We start from the raw sequence: 19,526 nt of genomic DNA, 5'->3' as shown, positions 1-19,526 counted from the left end.
GTTCTTAATCAGGAGCCAGGGACAAAGGCTTGACCTCTCTGGGCAAGGTTAAGGTCTTTACTGTATATCCCTTTCCTGCAGCACTTATGCATCACTGGTGCCTATTTTCTTGCTGTTTGTCCCCTGTTGGTTGTAGACTCCTTGAACTCAAACTGTGACTGGCTGCGTAATGGAGTGGCCAAGAGCCAGGTCTTGGAGTCAGGCTGCCTGGGATGCAATCTCAGCTCTGCTGTGTACTGGCTCTGTGACCTTGGGTACTATTATAAACTACTCTGTTCCTTGCTTTCCTTATCTATTAGGTGGTATGCATGATGATATCTTTCAGAGTTTTGAGGATTAAAAGTAATCATCTAGAAGTGAATAGGGCCATGCTTATTTAATACATGATAACACTCATCAAGCAAACTGAAAGTTACTCTGGTTATTGTCCCGTTTCCATGTCTCTTACAGAATTAAGAATATAGGAAGCAGTCAGTAACTATTTAATGAAGGAAGAAATGACTCCTTTCTTTATGAATGATTGGTACTCTGAGTAGCAGTTGATGTACTGTTGAACCAGCTGAATTCCTAGTTCTGACTAAGCTAATGGACTTCTCAGATGTATCCTTCCATTTCTTATCATTTAGAACTAAGCAGATACCAAAGCATGTTTACATTTGGGTTTTTCCATTATAAAGAGTTCATTTCTCTCTCTCCTATTTCTGTGCAGTGGCCAGTTTGGCAAAGCCTGGCACCTTTGCTGGCAATGATGCAATCGTAGCCTTTGCAAGAAATCATCAGTTGAATGTGGTGATTCATCAACTTAATGCCCCTTTGTGGCAGGTAGGTCACCTACTGAGGGACTTATCTTAAGCTCTTATTTACAAATAAGCATTGGGAGTGTCCTAAGATGGTGATATTGAACTGTATAGGGTCACTTGAACTGCAGGCCTAACCACAGCCAGGAAGCTGCTGGGGGCTTGGAATTAAACCCTGTGCTATGTAATATGGAGTCTGAAGTAGAAGTCAGAGACCTTAAAAGGTTAGCAGTATTATTCAGCAAGGTGATGCGGATATAGGAGGGCACTTGAGGTGACTACTAGGTATCTTACGGAAGTGTTGAATCATTAAATTGTACACTTGAAGCTAATATTACACTCTATGTTAACTAACTTGACTTTAAATAAAAACTGTAGGGACTCCTGGGTGGCTCAGTGGTTGAGCATCTGCTTTTGGTTCTGGGCATGATCCCAGAGTCCTGGGATTGAGTCCTGTATCGGGCTCCCACAGGGAGCCTGCTTTTCCCTCTGCCTGTGTCTCTGCTTCTCTCTCTCTGTGTGTCTCATGAATAAATAAAATCTTAAAAAAAATTTAAAAATTAAATTAAAAATTAAAAAAATATATAAAAATTCACATACACACCCCAAGTCAGTTAACTGGGTAATTTGAGGGCAGAGAGCCTAATATGGAAATACTTTAGATAATTTTGTGAAAAAGTACAGTGGAAATCTAGAGAATTAATGCCTACGAATTCTGGTTGTAGGTACGTCTATCCCATGTGTATGTTTTGTTATTTTAGGTGGAGGGAGACAAGAACCAAATGCACTTTAGTAAGCATTGCTAAAAAGCGTGTTCTGAATAACAAAATTTATTTCACAGCCTTGGATGTCAGGCTCTTTTTCTGTGCTCTGTCTAGCCATACAGAATGGCTTTAGTGGTTTCTCTATGGCAAGTTAGATTTTACAACATACGTTCAGGATGGTTCCTTAACCCCTGTCGTGAAATACAGGTCCATCCAACAGTTTTCGCCTTTCTTTACCTTTGGTATCCTAAATTAACCTTATCTCCCCCGAAAGTCCATCAAACCAGGCATTCTGGAGTGTGGAGGGCCACAGGTCAGGGGGAAAGTGTTCTGCAGGCTACCAGCCCCTACTCTCCATCCTTGCATTCAGAGCACTGCTTCTCATGTTGTGGCTCAGCTCCTAAAGACTGTGCGTAGGATTTCTATCAGCCCTCCATCCCTTCTTCCCATCACTCTTCCCTTTCTAAGTTTTCTTTTAAATTAGCTAAAACACGTTAATCATAGAAAAATTTGAAAATTCAGAAAAGCCCATAAAAGCAAATAAAAATCACCCAGAGTCTCATTGCCCACAGATTATTACTGTTAACATTTTAGTTATGCCATTCCTGGCATTCACATATACTGTTAGCTAGAAACATTCATACACAACCGGGAAGGGATGTATCACTTGTAAATCACATGTAAGTGGTTTCTTACATACTTGAAGCACATCTACACATATGTAGACACATCCATGTATATGTGTAGATACTTATGTATTTCTGTTATCATAAAGGCAATGATGACTTTTCATTTTTTTAAAAAAGATTTTATTGATTTATTCATGAGAGACACAGATACAGAGGCAGAAACATACGTAGAGGGAGGAGCAGGCACTATGCAGAGAGCCTGATGTGAGACTCGATCTCAGGATCCTGGAATCACGACCTGAGCCAAAGGCAGATGCTCAACCACTGAGCCACCCAGGTGCCCCCTTTTCCCTCATTTTTAAATATACCACCTGCATATAATATTCCTTTGTAAATTGTTTATTTCTAGCCTTTGCTCATTAAAAGTAAAGTTTATAGAGACAATTTGCAGATAGTAAAATTCACCCTTATAAACTTCTGTGTTTTTGTCCGTCACATAACTACCACCGCTGTCAACACACAGAATATTTCCACTACTACAAAAAGTCACCTCATGCCCCTTTGTGTCACAGTTCCCTCTCCCCATCCCTAGTTTCTTGTAACCACTAATATAATGTATGATTTATCTCTTAACAGTTTTGCCTTTTCAGAATGTTCATATAAATGGAAGTATACAGTCTTTTGCACCTATCATAATATCCTTTAACAAAATTATATTACAACAGAATAAATTAGATACTCTGTGGGTTGGTGCAAGATATAGGGAGACAGTGATTGTATGTGTGTTGTTTTTTGGGGCAGTGTTGTCAGATGTACTGACACTAGAGAACACTAATATTTTGTGAGATACTCTCTTTCTAGGGATGTTCTTAGAGCCAATTTGTCATTGTCCCAATTTTTTGTCATTAATGTTTTATTGTTTAGCAGAAGTCATCGCGATCATTTGAATATATAGCATAATGACCCTATTCTTGAAGAGAAATATTTTGTGCCAACTTAGTAACCACAGCCTGCCTTTCCCTCCACTGATAATTATTTTTTTTTACAGATTTTATTTAATTATTTGAGAGAAAGAGAAAGACTGTGGGGAAGGAGCAGAGGGAGAGGGACAAACAGACTCTGCACTGAATGCAGGGTTCGATCCCACAACCCTGAGATTACAACCTGAGCTGAAATCAAGAGTTGGATGCTTAACTGTCTGAGCCATCTAAGGGCCCCCATAACTGTTGTTTAAGGTTTTTTGGTTATCTAGGTAGTTGTGGAAGATAATTTCTTCATAGTTAAATTTTTTTTTCCCAAATACATTTCTGTAGTGTTTTTTCATGCATTGCAAAACATTGAAAGTATATGTTTTTAAAATAAATATACTTCCTGTACAATGGAACTGTGCACTGGATCTCCTCCATCTTCCCACTCCCCATTGAAGCATTTTCTAAAATTTAAGAATTGAAACTACATTGGTTGCTACTGTTTTGGGTAAGAGCTCTTGCATGAATAATGAGTAGGCTTGCACTAGCAACATGGGGATACTGAAACCTGCATCGTTTCCTGGTTACGCATGGAGTATATGCTTCTGTGAATAGTGTAGACTCCTGTAGCGTAGAAAGTAAAAGTTCCCTGTAATCTCTTTCCCTGTAACATCACAGTTAACAATTTGGTGACTATTTTTCCAGGCTTTTTTTTTTTTTCCTATTCGTAATGTGTATATAGTACTATTATTTAAATAAGTGCGTGCTTTAGGGATAATGTCATTCAAAGATTCTAATCAACTAGTTTTCTAATTGATTCTAGTTTTCCTTTTCTAGTACTCTTCCTGGGAGGTAAATGGTACTCGCTCTATTATGTGTCAAAACCAGACTCTCTGTACTTTGAGACCTAAGCATTCTACCTGGAGGAAATTTCTGTGGTTCTGACCGCTAGACTTGCTTGGTTCCTGCCTGTTCCATGGCTTTTGCTGTGTCTTTAGAGCAGATACTGTTTGAATTATAAGGGCAGTATCTTCCTAGGACTTTGAGTAGAAACAAGAAGGAGGTGCTGATGTTTTGGAGCTGTAACAAAGAAACAGTTACTGGGCTTTTAAAGGCAGAGATTGGGAATTGCTTCAGAGTTTCTGTGGAGGTGGTGGTTTCTTAGGGGCAAACCCAGGCTGGCCATTAGGGCTTCTGTACGGCTCGACTCCAGGGGACACCATTCTTGTTGGGCTGTGCTCCGTGGGTACCATTCACATAGACTACCTTGGGAGCAGTGCCTTCAGAGTTGTGTACTGTGGTAGTACTGTCTAATATTGTTTTGAAATTGGTATAAGTGGGAGATTTTTGAGTTTGTTCTTGTTAATGTTTCTTAGTATGTAGTTGATGGAAAATGCCATTTTTGTTTTAATGATGAGTGGGTTTACTGTGAAGCCAGTAAAACATGAGTGTCAGGTCCCCCATTTTTATAGTCGCCTTTCAAGGTCTTGGGAGGGGTTCCAGCAATTTAATATTTGTAATTTTGTATTCTTTTTCTGAAAGAGGGCCGCAAGTTGTTTGAGATTCAAGCTGAACAAATCTGCCTCTGGCCCTGGGCCTTCCATCCTAGAAAGGGTCTGGGTGTAGAGGGGCTGAGGGGTGCAGATGCCTCTGAAACATAAGCTTCTTTAACTTCCTTGTCTGTCTGTCCCAGCTTTTGACTATGTGTTTTCATGTGGATGAATTTCTGTATAGTTACATGTTAAGCATATTGAAGCATACATAACATGGGTGGGAGAAAGAATTCAGAAGTTGCCTAAGCATTTTTTTTTTTTTTTAAGAGAAAGTCTTTATTTTTTTCCCCACAAATTAAATCAGAGGCTAAAAACAGGGCCCAGAGTCCAGGTGTGTAGCACCAAATCTCGTAGCAGATGCTTGTCCAATACCTGTTCTTCTGGCCCAGCCCTCTGGCACATCCAGGCCTCTCCTAAATTCGTGTCTTCATAGAGCCTGCTGACTGGGCTTCCCGGACAACTCAGGGGGCATTTCCCTCCCTCAGTTGACACTGTCCAGATCCTCGCTGGCATCTGTCTTCCCTTCTTTTGCCTGCAGATTCGTGGCACGGAGAAAAGCAGTGTGCGGGAGTTACATATTGCATATCGGTGCGGAGAGCACTATGACAGCGTTCGGAGGCTCAATGACAACTCGGAAGCCCCCGCACACCTCCAGACTGATGTGAGTGAGGCCCCTATTTTCTTCCCTTTTCAGCCCTGGAGGAACCAGGTCAAGAGCTGTATGCCCTGGAGCTAAAAACTAGTGATTTTTTTTTTTTTAAAGATTTTATTTATTTATTAGAGAGCATGAGCTCATGTGTGAGTGGGGGAAAGGGCAGAGGGAGCAGTAGGGAAAGAATCTAAAACCAATACCCCGCTGAGTGTGGAGCCCTATGCAGGGCTTGATCCCACGACCCTGAGATCATAGCATGCGCCAAAAGCAAGAGTTGCTGAGCTGCCCAGGTGCCCCCAAACCAGTGATATTTTTAGGGAAAGTTGTCTTTAAGAATCTGTAGGCTTGATTTTGAAAATACTTTTATTAACCTCAATGATAGATAAAATTGTCATTCTTTTGCTCTTCCGAATAGCTGATGACTGATTGCATGAATAGAATTTATATAAAATTCTGAAATTACTTCTGTGTTTTAAAATTAATCCATGCTTCATATCTGAAGTTCAGAAAGCACAGAAAAAGGGGAGAAAATAAAAATTACACAGAGTCAACCACAGTTTTTGTTATCGTTTGATTCTTATGTAGCTGTGTTTCCTGCTGTGTTCTGCTAACATGATTTCATGAGCCTCTTCTAACTTTATTATAAACTTTCTTTATAATTTCAAAAATAAAATGAAATTGCTCTTCCAACCTTGTTCCCCTGCCTGAATGCAACCAGTATTATCAGCATGCCATAAAATCTCCTGGGGATACTTCCCATCTCAAGCCGATGTGTGCGTGTCTGCATGTGTATTCCACTTTTGCTGTCTTTACACACTGCCTGTCCCCGGTTGTAGCATCCTGCATGCACTCTTGTCTACTATGCCTTTCACATTGCTCCTAGCCTGGAGTTTTGCTCATGGCGGTCTGTAAGGCTACGTAGTGTTATAATGTGTTTGACCAGTCTCCCTGATGAACTTTGAGGCCATTTTCATGCTTTTGCTTTTAGAAACAACATGTGGTGCCCTTATATATACACATGTTCTCACACTTGTGCGAGTGGGCCTGTGGGATGGATTCCTAGAAAGTCCTTCCTGCATCAAAGGACATGTGCATCTATAATTGTGACAGGTATTGCCAAACTGCTGTCTGTGGAGGCTTTACCGGTTTGCACTCCCACTCTTGTCACACATCTCTTCCTGCATCTTTGCTGGTGCAGCGTGGCGCCACATTTTCCAACCTTTGTCAGTGCTGTGGAAAGATTGTTTCCTTAACGGTTTTAATTTGTGGTTTTCTTATTAGTGAGTGTATGCATCTTTTCCTGGGTTTACAACCTATTTGTATTTCCTTTCTTTGTGAGCTGTGTTCATTTTCTTTACCCTTTTTTTTTTAAAGATTTCTTTTATTCATTCATTCATTCATTCATTCATTCATGACAGAGAGATAGAGATAGAGAGACAGAGACACACACAGGCAGAGGAAGAAGCAGGCTCCATGCAAGGAGCACAACTTGGGACTGGATCCCAGGTCTCCAGGACCACGCCCTGGGCTGAAGGTGGCACTAAACTGCTAAGCCACTGGGGCTGCCCTTGTTTGTTTTCTTAAGTGATTTTTCAGGAGCCTTTACATATTAAGCCCTGTCTGTGGTAGGATCTGCCAATATTTTTTTGCAGTCTGTCCATTTGTCTTTTTATTCCTTCTCCAACAATCTTTGCTGTGGTGTTTTAGGTTTTTATGAGGGTAAATATCAGGTTTTTAAATTTTATTTATTTTATTTTATTTTATTATTTATTTTTTTACATATGTCTTCTGAGTTTTGGGTCATAATTAGGAAGGTCTTTCATACTCTGAGGTTAAAAAGAATTCTCCTATAGTTTATGCGGTTTTGCTTTTTTTCAAAGAAAAAACCACTTTTGTGGTTTTGTTTTTTTCAAAGAAAATTATGTATCTTGTACCTCTTTGGAATTTATATTCCCATAAGTATGTGAGTGTATGGATCCAACTTTATATTTTTCCTTGTGGTTACTTACCTAGTTGTATCCAAGCCATTTAATTATTACATATCTTCTCCACTGATTTAAAATACCACTTTTTTTGCATATAAAATTCCCATATGTAGTTGGGTCTATTTCTAGATGTTGGTTCTATTTCACTGGTTTCTCTGTTCATGTGTTAATGTGTTTGTTGTTTTGATTAAGAGCATATTTTAAAATCTGATAGAGATTTACACCTGGTGGCTCAGTTAGTTAAGCATCTGCCTTCAGCTCAGGTGGTGATCTGGATCCTGGGATCGAGTCCCACGTCAGGCTCCCCGCATCGGGCTCCCTGTTCGGCTGGGAATTTGCTTCTCCCTCTGTGTGTGTGTGTGTGTCTCAAAGAAGTGAAATCTTGAAAAAAAATCTGGAGAATTTTTCACTTATCATTACTTTTCTTTCTTTATAATTTCCTGCATATTCTTCCTTTTCTTGTGTGTTATGTATAGATATTAGAATAAGGTTGTCAAGTTAAAAGGAAGTCCTCTTGATTTTGTTTTTATTGGGATCTCATTAAATGGATAGATTAACTTAAGGAAAAAGTGACATCTTTATGATGTTGAATCTTCCTAGCCAAGAGACTGATAAGCCTTTTTTGTTTTGTTTTGTTTAATTGACTTTTTTGGTGATCTGAGGAGCATTTGCTTCCTATGGATCTTGCCCATTTTTTGCAGAGTGTGTTCTTAGGTGTTTTGTGTTTTTGTTTCTATTGTAAGGAAAGAATCTTTCCTTTTTATTTCCTAGCTGCTTATCATTTGTGTATATGAGAGTTAATAAAATGTTAATTTTGTGCACGCCCAGCTATCCTGCAGAATTCTTTTTTTTTTTTAATTCAGGTAAAATTGGGATGCCTGGGTGGCTCAGCGGTTTAGCACCTGCCTTTGGCCCAGAGCGTGATCCTGGAGTCCTGGAATTGAGTCCCACATCGGGCTCCCTGCATAGAGCCTGTTTCTCCCTCTGCCTGTCTCTGCCTCTCTCTCTCTGTGTGTCTCATGAATAAGTAAATAAAATCTTTAAAAAAAATAAATTCAGGTAAAATTCATGTAACATAAAATTAACTATATATATATATATATATATATAAATTAAATTAAATATAAATAAATTAATTAAATATATATATTTAAGTAGGCTCCATGCTCAGCATAGAGCCCATTGCAGGGCTTGAACTCAGGAGCCTGAGATCAAGACCTGAGATCAAAAGTCAGACCTTTAATCGACTGAGCCACCCAGGTGCCACCCACATAATTTTAAAATGTACGATGTACTGTCACTGCGTACACCCACAAAGCTGTGCAGCTCCTTCCTCCATCCAGTTCCAGAACATTTTCCTTACCCAGTAGGAAACCACGTGCCAATAAAGCAGTCACTCCCCATTCCTTTTCTCCCTGAGCTGCCACCAGTCTGCTTTATGTCTGTGTGGATTTGCCAGTTCTGGATATTTTCCATAAATGGGATCATATAGTATGTGAGCTTTTGTGACTAGCTTATGTCACTTAGCATCATGTTTTCAAGGGTCGTCCATGTTGAAGCAGGTGTCCGTATTTCATTCCGTTCTAAGAGTGAATCCTATTCCATAGTGTGGATAGAGTCCATTCCATCATCCTTTCATCTCTTGATAAGCATTTGGGTCATTTCCACTTTAGGCTCTTGTGAATAGTGCAGTTATGAATATTTGGGTGTAGTATTAAGGTCCCTTTCTTCAGTCTTCTGGATACGTACCCAGGAGTAGAATTGCTAGGTCATGTGTTTATTAACTTCTTGAGGAACTGCCACATTGTTTTCCATAGTAGCTGTACCATCTGACATTGCCACCAGCACTGTATTCAGGGTTCCACTTTCTTCACACTCTTACCAACACTTGGTATTTTTTCCTTCCATCTTTTTAAAATTATGGGTATCCTACTAGGTATGAAGTGTAATCTCATGGTTTTGATTTGCATTTCTTTAATGACTAATGATGTTGAACATCTTTTCATGTGTTTGTTGGCCATTTGTATGTCTTTGGAGAAATGTCTGTTCAAGTCTTTTGCCCATGTTTTAATTGTGGTATTTGTGCTTTTGTTGTTCCATTATGAGAGTTCTTTATATATTTTGTATACTAGATTCTTGTATATGATTTGCCAGAATCCTTTTTGTTTGTGGTAGATTTTTGGTTGATTCTCTTGTTTTTTTTTTTTTTTTTTTTTTTTTTTTTTTTTTTTTTTAGGTGTAGAATTATATCATCTACAAATAATGGTAATCTTTCTTCTTCCTTTTCAGTTTCATACTTTTGTTTTTTGGGGGCCAGGAGGGCCAGTTGCATCGGCTGTTACCTCCAAAACATTGTTAAATAATAATGGTAGTGAAAATGTTTATTGAGCTCCTTACTTTAATGGAAATGAAGCATCATTGTGTGGATTTTCCATGGTTATTTAACCATCCACACACCGTGAAATACTCAGGTTGTTTGCAGGTATTCACCACTATTAGAAGCGCTGTGGTGAGCACTTTTACATGAATCCTTTCTATAGTTGACATGATTTGACATTATTTCCTTTGGATAAATTTTAAAGACTTGATACACATGGCCAGGTTGTTTGGGTATAATTTTATAATGGATGGCTTTGATTGTAAGGAATGGACTGTACACTGCTGGATTCCGCTTATACTTTTGCATGCAAATGAATAGGAATTTGTCCTTGCCTATTTTCCATCTACCCATGTTAGTGGGAAAGGAAGGGAGAAGGTGGCTGATCAGCCCCAGAAGGATGATTTTAGCTATTCTTAATAAGCTTAGGTTGGGAAAGGCCTTATGGATACCATGTGAACTGTTCTTTGTGTTTTTAGAATTTGGATGGCCAGGTTCCCTTGCATGTGGTGGTATGCATGTGGTTAGATGACGTCAGGTGAGGTTAGATGAGTCATACTCACCTGAGACTGTCCAGCCGGGACAGGAGCTTCAGCACACTGAAGCTTGCTGATAGTCAGGTAGGGCCTAGGGACCCAGATGAGAGATGTATGAATGCTTCTTCAAGACATCTTGTCTTGCTGCAGAAGTCACTGGGTGAGCTTCTGTTACTAAGCTCCCAGCTCTAGAAATCAGCTGACACAAATGTGTGCTGCTTCAAGTCAGTGGTCATTGCAGAATGTTGGTATCTAGGAACTACATAGGAATGCTAATGCTATTCTTACAGTTTATCCTATTTCTTGATTCTTTCTTTTTCATACTTCTGTTGTGGTTTTGGAATCTCCATGTCTGGATGAAATTTAGCCTAGTCATTACTAGTCCTTAAGATTGTTCCTGGAATCTTTTCCACATAAATACATATTAGAATAATTTTGAAATTTGAATGTCTTCTTGTGTTGAAGATGCTGAACATAATTTGTATGTTCCATGATTATTACTCTTTATATTTCCTTTAGTTTCAGATGCTTCATCAAGATGAATCCAATAAAAGGGAAAAGATCAAGACGAAGGGCATTGACTTTGAAGATGACCTGAGAGATGAAGTAGAAGATGCTGTCCAGAAAGTTTGCAATGCAACTGGTTGTTCAGTGAGTATTTCTGTCCTGTAGTAATGACAGTGGATGAACAACTGTTGCTATCCCTAGTTTACCTGCCAGTTTCATAGTACCAGTCTAGCTGCTCACACCCAGTGGGCCAGAATAGGTTCATGATGTCTGTGGTTTGATTAGAAGACTTAAATGAGAGCTGTTTATTCATTTATCTCTTGTTTGTTAGACTTTACCCAGTGCTGCTCAAAATCCTAAGAAGTATGTGGGGTTTATTTTTTTATTTTTAATTTTTTTTCCTGACTAGCTAAACATTTACCCTAGTAAAAGTGCAGTCTTGTAAAGGAATTCATTTATATTAAATGGTTAGTTATTTCAGATGACCAGCCTTATTGAAAATTAAGACATTTTCTAAATGGAAAAGGTCTTGAAACCATGCCTCAGTTCTCACTGTTACCTCTTCTTGTGTATCAGGCTGTTGACGTAGAGGCAGGTAGAAGAGTATACCCAGTCTTGAAGTGTTCCTTTGTTTCTTGGATAGGATTTTAATTTGATAGTCCAGAACCTGGAAGCTGAAAATTATAATATTGAATCTGCAATAATTGCCATGCTTCAGATGAACCAGGGGAAAAGAAATAGTAAGTCCATGATTGATATTTATAAGCTTTCAAAATGGTTGTATTGGTGATTCTCCAAACATTTGTTTTTAATCAAGGCATAGGTAGTGATTACACTGTCATTTATCACTTTCTGCATGTGGGCATGTTGTATGAGATCCTAGCCCTGCCTTAGGGAGAAGATAATCTGGAGTTGAGGGGGGCAGAGGGGAGATAATAAACTGGTATAATAATACCTACTGGAGTTGAGGGTATAGGGAACTGGGGAAATGGATGGATAGGCCACCTAACCAGTCTTGGAGGGATGGAGAGTGTCAGGGAAGACTTTATTCTTTTCAAAAGAAAAATCCCTTAGAAAACCAAAATGATAACTGAAATAGAATAGAGAGAGAAATAACTTATTTTTCTAATGGAAATATTTAGATACTAACATCTATCAGCTGGTGATAAATCAAGATTTTTTTAAACTTTTTTTTTTTTTTAAGATTTTTATTTATTTATTCATGACACACGCACAGGCAGAGGGAGCAGGCCTCCTGCAAGGAGCCTGATATGGGACTCGAACCTGGATCCCGGGATCAGACCCTGAGCCAAAGGCAGACGCTCAACCCCTGAGCCACCCAGGCATCCCGGATTTTTTTTTACTTGAATTGGGTTAAATTCTGTGCCTCAGGAGATGGGAAAAAAGATGTAGAGTCTTAACTGTTTTTACAAGTTACTTATTAAAATGGTACAGTATTGCCACATACAAAATACATATTGCCAGTATGTGTCAGATACTGTTCCTGGCATTATAGTTTTCTGTGTGTTTGAGTATTTTATTATCCTCTTTATATTTTTGCTGTGCTTTCTTAGAAAGCTGTCAGGGACTCGGTCTTTGTGACAGTAAAACACCACTGTCTAGTGTCTCTGTCATTCAGTATAGTGTGTATTGGACATGTGTGGCTCAGTGAGTAAGGAACTAAAGTTTAAATATCATTTAACTAATTAATTTTAACTTAAATGGCCACATGTGGCTGGTAGCTGCTGTTTTGGGCAGTACAGGTTTGAAGCCTGTTTCCTTTCTGGGCTTTAGGTGCAAATGAAGGATTTCCTCCTAAAAATACATGTTAAAAAATAGTTTAATAAAAACACTCTGTAGGTGGGAAGCTGATGATTAGGCTGGTCAGCAGGTTATTTTTAAATTTATCTTCCAGATACTACTGGTTATTTCCCCACTAGGTTCCCTACTGTATGGTCTGGGTGTTAGAGTTTTGCTTCAAGGAAACTTGTTCTCCACATGACAGGTGATATTGGAGTCACTTAACAGTGTGTGTTGTTACATTCTCAATTTTAATTAAATACCTTTCTTTGGAAGATACAGAGGAGAACCTTGAGTCCGGCGGCCGAGTTCTGAAGCAATGTGGCCCTTTATGGGAGGAGGGTGGCAGTGGCACCCGACTCTTTGGAAATCAGGGTGTAAATGAAGGCAGAACTGAAAACAATAAGGAGCGGGCCAGCCCTAGTGAAGAAAACAAAGCAAATAAAAACCAGCTCCCAAAGGTATGAAAGGTGGGCTGCTGTAATTCACTGGCAGTGGTGGGGAACTTGGAGCTCATATTAGTGCCTCTTTTTTTCCTGAGTTCTAAAAAGAAGTTACTGTAGAAAAAAATACGAGAGTGCATATGGGGATGTCAAGAAGCAGAAGGAGGTCCTTGCTTGTCTGTTTTGCTATGTGCGGTGCTGAATAGAACTATGCCCTGAAATCCTCCTCTATGTACACACACACAGCCTCCCTTTCCTGCTCAGTGTCACTGTGTGTCTGGGTGCTTCGGTGTTAATCTGTTACACAATCCCCATAAGTCATCTCCATTGAGAAACTTTGTGTATGAATCTTTGTATTTTGCATTGTTGTTACTATTTTTTTTTTTGTGGCTAGAGTCCCAGAAGAGGAATGGACAAATTAAAGGGTATGGATATTTGAATCTTTTTAAGGCTTTTTGGTAAATTGTCAGATGGTTCCCAGAAGGGTTATCTGTCTCCCTCCCTGCCCCTGACTCCTGCAAGTAGGTATATGACACCATTCTTTTTACTGACTTTGGAATTCATTTTAAAGACTTTCACCAAGCAGTTCTAAGCCCAACATGCAGCATAATGTAAAAAGCCACAGGCAGAGGTAAAGATGCAATAAGCTTCTGAGGATTTTGTTAGGATTACCTGGGGCATTAAATTATGTAGAGAAAGGTGTCCTGTGGCATGTTGGAGCATTATCTCTTGCAGAACCAGGGTTAATGTTTCTCAGGTCATTGTGTATTGGATTATGAGGAGAATGAATTGATTTCATTTACTAGCTCAGCAAGGGGATAGAAACGTAAGTGTAAATTTGAGCCATGGTGGGAAATCACCACTTCTGGTCTGTTAGGTGGCTTTTCTCTGTTCTTGCTGAGAGGCAGTCTGTGCCCCTGGTAACCATTAGCCCTGCAGCTCCCTTCAGCAGGCAGCATCTGAGTCCCCTGTGCCAACAGCTCACCCCGCAGCCTTCTTTTCCAGGTCACCAACAAACAGAGGCGGGAGCAGCAGCGCCTGGAGAAAAAGAAGCGACAGGAGGAGAGGCACCGCCACAAAGCCCTGGAGAGCCGGAGTGGCCATAGGGACAGCAGCCGCAGTGAAGCGGAGGCCAACACGCAGGTCACCTTGGTGAAGACCTTTGCTGCTCTCAACATCTGACTCTCTGGCCTTTTGGGAGCTGCACGAAGCCAGTGGAAAATGGAGCGCTGTGTACTAGGCTCTCCAGTGAGGCCGTCCTCTCCCCAAAGACACACAACCCACAAAACTCACACTCAAGCTCACACACTGAGTTAGTCTACTTCAAGCTGCCTCTGTTTTGCTCAGACTTTTGTTAGTGATGTGTTTTATTTTATGAAAGTTCACTGAAGCCATTCATGTTCTGTAATTAAAATATTGAGTTCTAGGGTTGGATAGTTCAGGCAAAACCTTTTAAGTGTGGTTTTATTTGTCCTGAAAATCAGTTCAGTGACCCTTGGATTTTTCTGTAACACTTGGGGTGAGTTTTGCTGTAATTGTTCACGAAGTAGTTTAGATTAATTGCTAGAAATTCAGAATGTCAAGTTTCCTTTGTTTCTCTTTGACTTTCAAGCAGATATTCACATACAGGATAGTTTATAAACGGTCTCCAACTCAGGAACATGTTTAGATTTAATTTTCTACGAATTCAAGTTAATCAGAAATTAATTCAGGAAGTATTTTTCCCAAAATAATAGGATATGGGGGTTGTGGCCTGTAGTCAGAGTGGAAATTCAACACCTACGTTTTTCTCCTTCCTGATTCTGATGCTATTTCAGATGGGATGCAGGTGCTGTGAGGTTTGCCTGTGCTCAAGCCATATGATAAATATGCCTGACGACTGTTAATTAGGCCTGGACTTTGCTGGAAAATCGGTAGTGTTGTTGAGATTTTGGTACTGGTTTCTTGACACAGAGAAGGTAGTATGTTACTGCTTATGATGTAATTCTGATCGTGTGAGAGCAGAACCTCTAGTTGTAAAGGGAGAAATGAAGAGATTCCTGAGTCTTTGTACAGGGAGTGTCTAAAGAGTTACTTGATGCTGTAGGGGCAGAGGAATATCTAAGGCTTTTCAGGTTCATGTTTTAAGTAATTGTGTTTTCTTCCTTGCTGTTCGAGACTTAGATGCCTTCAGAGAAGTAGTTTGACCTGTTGCTCAGTTTTCTTACTGTTGTGAAAATGGAATCCCATAAAATGCTGCATTTCTTTCTTTCTGTTCCAGCCCTATCTGGGATTTTGATGTTGGAAAAAGTCTTGTGCACTCTAGCAGTTGTCAGCGACTTAGGTTAGACCACCAGGGCAGAGGCTGTGTGACTCCACAATTCTAACACGGATTTGGGAGTTGGAGAGAAGTCAGTCCTAAGACTGATCAGTGGGTGTGGACTTTGAACCTGGAATGTATGAAGTGGACAGTCATGGACAGTCTTGGCCTTTTGGGGATCCAGTACTTGGACAAATAAAATCTGCTGAATCAAAAGGTAAATTAGTTAGTTCTCCATCTCAGATTTCAGAATTATAACAGTTCTAAGGGGAAGGAAGAAGCATAAAGAAGTGTTGAGAGAATGGGTGAATCATTATCTGGGCTGGCCCTGGATTCATTGAATTGCTCTTATCAGCAGATGATTTGCTTTCTTTAGTTTTAATGACGTGTTTTAATTTTTTGTTCGTTGACTTCAGTGACTTTTTTCTGGTTTCTTGAAGCTGCTCTCAGGCCATTGCAGTTTGGGCTTCTTCCTGGTATAGTGCTTTGTAATGTTAGCAGATTTGGAAAGTGCGGAGTATGTTTCCTTTGCACGTTGTGGAGTCCTGAGTCTGAGGCTGTAGGAATCAGTCCCTGCAGGGGCAGAATCTCCATTGCCTTATTGTGTCTAAGGGAGTGAGATCTAGGGCTCGAGGTTGATCGTTCTCTTGGCTTTCTCCTCTGGACACTTTCCTGACTGTGGCCGATCTTTCCTGAGCAGATACTCTTTCTTGTCTGTCTGGTAGCGTGAGAGTGCAGGTGACCAGATCCTCTTGGGTAGGTCAGGATTGTGTGCCAGAAACTCAGCAGAATTTGGAGTCCAAAATAGCATAGGGGTACCCCTTGTCAGGAGCAGTAGACTTGCTTTATTTAAGTGGTTGATTAAGGTGGTCTTGGGCCTGTTGGGATTTAAAGGTTTAACTAGAAGCTGCTAAAAAGTTATTAAAGAATATTGGGCACATTTATTAACAAATGAGCAAATTCTGATAATAGAGTTCAACATTTCTGAGGTAAAATAATAGTGGTTTTAAAAACTAATCATATGGCTTCGGTAATTTTCTCTTATTATCATTTCATAGTTTTCCAGTTAAAATTGGTCTGCATTTAATATGATAAATATTAGGAATGGGATACGTGTACCCAACTTCATGATCTCTTCTGCTTAAGGGTGTGAATTTAGATTTCACTGCCTCTGTCTCACTGAAGTATGAGTTAGATGGGAGACATATACTTAGTTGCCTTGTAGACACTTGGAAATTACTTTATTGGCAGCTAGCACGGAGGTCCCGTGTGTGTGGTTCTGGGATGACTACTGTCAGTGACTAGTGTCCGTACCATAGTCTTACGTGCACTCCCTGTTAGGAGGTGCTTCTGTGCTGTGTCATGACCATTAGAGGTTTATGTTACATGGAATTGTCTCGGTAGCTTTTTGTGAGGTCAGGAGAAAGGGGATGGGGCTGTGGTCTGTAGCTGCTTAGTAGTCTTATAAACTGTATATAAAGGTTTTATGGATTTTAAAACAAGATTTTTTAAAGGTCAAAATAAATAAAATTTTAGTGGCAACAGCTTTGTATTAGAGAGGTAGATGTAGTAAAACAACGTAGAACCTTCTAAATAACACAGTTGCCATCGGGAGATAGTAGAGAGAGAGAACACATATATATATTTAGTTTTTTAGTAGTGTGCACACATTTTTTAGGAGCAGAGCCCAGTGGAGGGATTGTGGCAGAGAGAAGGATCTTGAACATCGGCTGAGGTTGTTGTCTGTAGTTTCTTTTATAACCTCTGCAAACACTTGCAAATCTATTTTGATCCCGAGGGCTGGTGAATTGGGGTCTCCCCTGAGGGGCGGCTCGAGTGGGCATCCCGGGAACCTTCGAACAAGTCATGGGTAGCGTGCTGCCCTGGCTCCCGGGGGTGTACAGAGTGAAGTGATGCGGTCCTGGGGGCAGGGGTGTGCGACGTGGGGGAGGGCCGCTTGCATGTTGAGTAGGTGGGCATCTGATGGACTTGGGCACTGCACCGTCCTGCTGGTGAGGCCCTGTTGTCAGTGTGCAATTTCTCTCATTCTGAGAAACTCTAGACTCTGCCTGGGTTTTACCAGGTCAACACAGAATGCTGTCAGTTTACCTCTGAAGTGGTCAGCTCGAGCGTGCGGTCGGTCACTGGAAACTGGCATTTCTAGTCCATGCTGACGACCGGTCACCCTGAGTGAAGGGATGAAAATGGAGCTCTTGCTCTCCATGGGTCACCTCTGGGACCCTCTCTGACCCCCATTTTGGGCAGACACGTGGCTCTTCACCTTTTTACCTTTTTACCTCAAGGCTCTGTATGTCTGTAGCAAATGCCTAGATTCAGAGTCTGCTGCTGTTTTCCTGTTGGGTCGTCTTCACTAGTCACTGTTCGTTCACCTCTGCTTTCAGAACAGGCACTGCTAAATCTCTGGGGCCTTCTGGCTGTTGTTCTGAGGTGATTTAACAATGGCACTTTTTTTTACAAGGTGTGTTTTCCTGACTCTAAAGCAAATTGTATTTTTCCGCTGATGTTGAAGCAAAGATCTTCTAGGTGGCGTGTTGAGGGACATCTCCCGCTGTCCCCTATTAGAGGGGGCATGAGTGACTGGTGTGAAGTGGAGGTGGTGACCCCAGTCACAAAGTGCTTGCACAGCATGGGGCACTCCGCCTGCACCCCAGGGACCAGCCCACGGTGAGGAGCTGGGCCTGTGGGCTGCCCTGCCCTGCCCCGGCCCCGGGTTTCACTCCCGGTGACCTCAGGCCCTTAGACACATCTTCTAAGCTTCCTAGTCTCTCTCTCCTGGTTAGGAGTACTTTCTGGCTTGGTTAAAATGGTTAGCATCCTTGCAAAGCTGCTGGAGAAGGGGCTGCCATCACAAAGAATGTTTCGGTAAAAGCATGAACTTCTGTACAGTGGCTTTATTTTCAGCAAGGCAGGCCCGTGCCACAGAACTGCTGCCACTCACTGTGCTGGTCGTCAGGGAGGGCGATGACCCCTGGACGAAACATCTGAGGTCCGCCTCCGCCCCTGTGCATGTCAGCAGCTCCCAGGTCACCGTGACCAGCCGTCTGGGACCGTCATTAGAACTCAGCCAGAAGCCTCAGCCTGCAGTTTGATCCCCTGGCAGGTCCCTTGACCAAAACCTGAAGAAGGTTGGTGGGCTGCCCACATCTTCTCACTCTCCTTGTTCATTTTCCATGGCGGGAAGGGCCCTTGGCCTCCCCTGCCACCCTTCCAGCAACCTCCAGGAGCACTGAGCTCAGTGAGAAGGAAGGGAGGAGCCGGGAGTTAGACTTGAGCCCCGCGTGTTCCTCTTGTGGACATAGGAGTACAGATGGGCGTGAACCCCTTGTGCAGGAGGGCAGGTGTGTCTGTGGAGAGCACGGGCCTTTGCAGGCTCAGGAACCTTCTCTTTTTTCTAATTGCACTATGCTTGTTCTAGCTTCAGTCTGGAGATATTTAAGACCTCCGTGGGGTCACGATCCATAGACTTAGCAAGTCTTGCCTTATTGCTGGAGCTCGACGGGGAGAAATGTGACCATTGTCTGACGTCCATAGTTCGTTTCCTCTCAGTTGTTTCTTTCACAGATTGTGTTCATCTGAACCATTTTATTTTTTATTTACCAAAGTACTGTACTTGGCTATTTGCAGTGTTTTCAAAACCAAATGTTTCTTTTTTTTGTGTTTTTAATCTTCCATACTTGGTGCAATAGAAGCTGCAAAGATGTGCCACTTTATCTATGAAATGGAGTTTTGTATACCAATAAATTCTAGTTTAAAGACAAAGCTTCACATTGTTTTTGCCAGTGTGACTGCCATTCGAGTGCATGAGCCTGAGAGAGCATGTCAGGAAGTGGTCTTTTTAGAGGCCTTGTGTGGGAGACGGGAGGGTGTGGCCATGAGGGGTCTCACCGGGCGTGGAGGAGCCGAGGAGCTTTGGTACAGCTGAGCGCTGCCACCAGGCTCGCTGGTAGAGGTGCCCTCGAGACAGAACACCAAAGATTTCTGCTGATACTAGGAACATCTCTGAGAATTTGGAGTTGTCTAGATGTGGAGCAGCTGTCTGTCAGTTGCCGCCTGGAAGTTTTCCTAGAACTCAGGGTTGGTTTGACCCCATTCTAGGAGGAGGCACAGCCCTCCAGCCACACATGGACAGCTGTGAGCAGAGTGCAGACACCTGGGAGAGGTCCTCAGAAGGGGACAGGGCAGCGAGAAGGGCAGC

General features: G+C 41.4%; 1 protein-coding gene across 4 annotated transcripts in view; it reads left to right on the top strand.

The window, feature by feature from the left end:
• Positions 1–19,090, top strand: part of OTUD3 (OTU deubiquitinase 3) — a 31,332-nt gene extending 12,242 nt beyond the window's left edge. For 2 of the 4 annotated variants that reach the window (XM_072828061.1, XM_072828059.1), the window contains exons 3-8: positions 710–822; positions 5,250–5,372; positions 10,781–10,912; positions 11,412–11,508; positions 12,845–13,029; positions 14,017–19,090. In XM_072828061.1, coding sequence (XP_072684162.1) covers positions 710–822; positions 5,250–5,372; positions 10,781–10,912; positions 11,412–11,508; positions 12,845–13,029; positions 14,017–14,193 — 827 coding nt within the window. In that variant the 3' untranslated portion in view covers positions 14,194–19,090. The remainder of the gene's footprint in view (positions 1–709; positions 823–5,249; positions 5,373–10,780; positions 10,913–11,411; positions 11,509–12,844; positions 13,030–14,016) is intronic. The other 2 variants (XM_072828060.1, XM_072828062.1) reach the window with 2 other exon arrangements.
• The last annotated feature ends 436 nt before the right edge of the window (positions 19,091–19,526 follow it).

Source organism: Canis lupus, chromosome 5 (assembly GCF_048164855.1).
Source record: "Canis lupus baileyi chromosome 5, mCanLup2.hap1, whole genome shotgun sequence".
NCBI lineage: Eukaryota > Metazoa > Chordata > Mammalia > Carnivora > Canidae > Canis > Canis lupus.
Note: the sequence above shows the minus strand (reverse complement) of the source record. Positions and strands in the feature narration are given on the sequence as shown.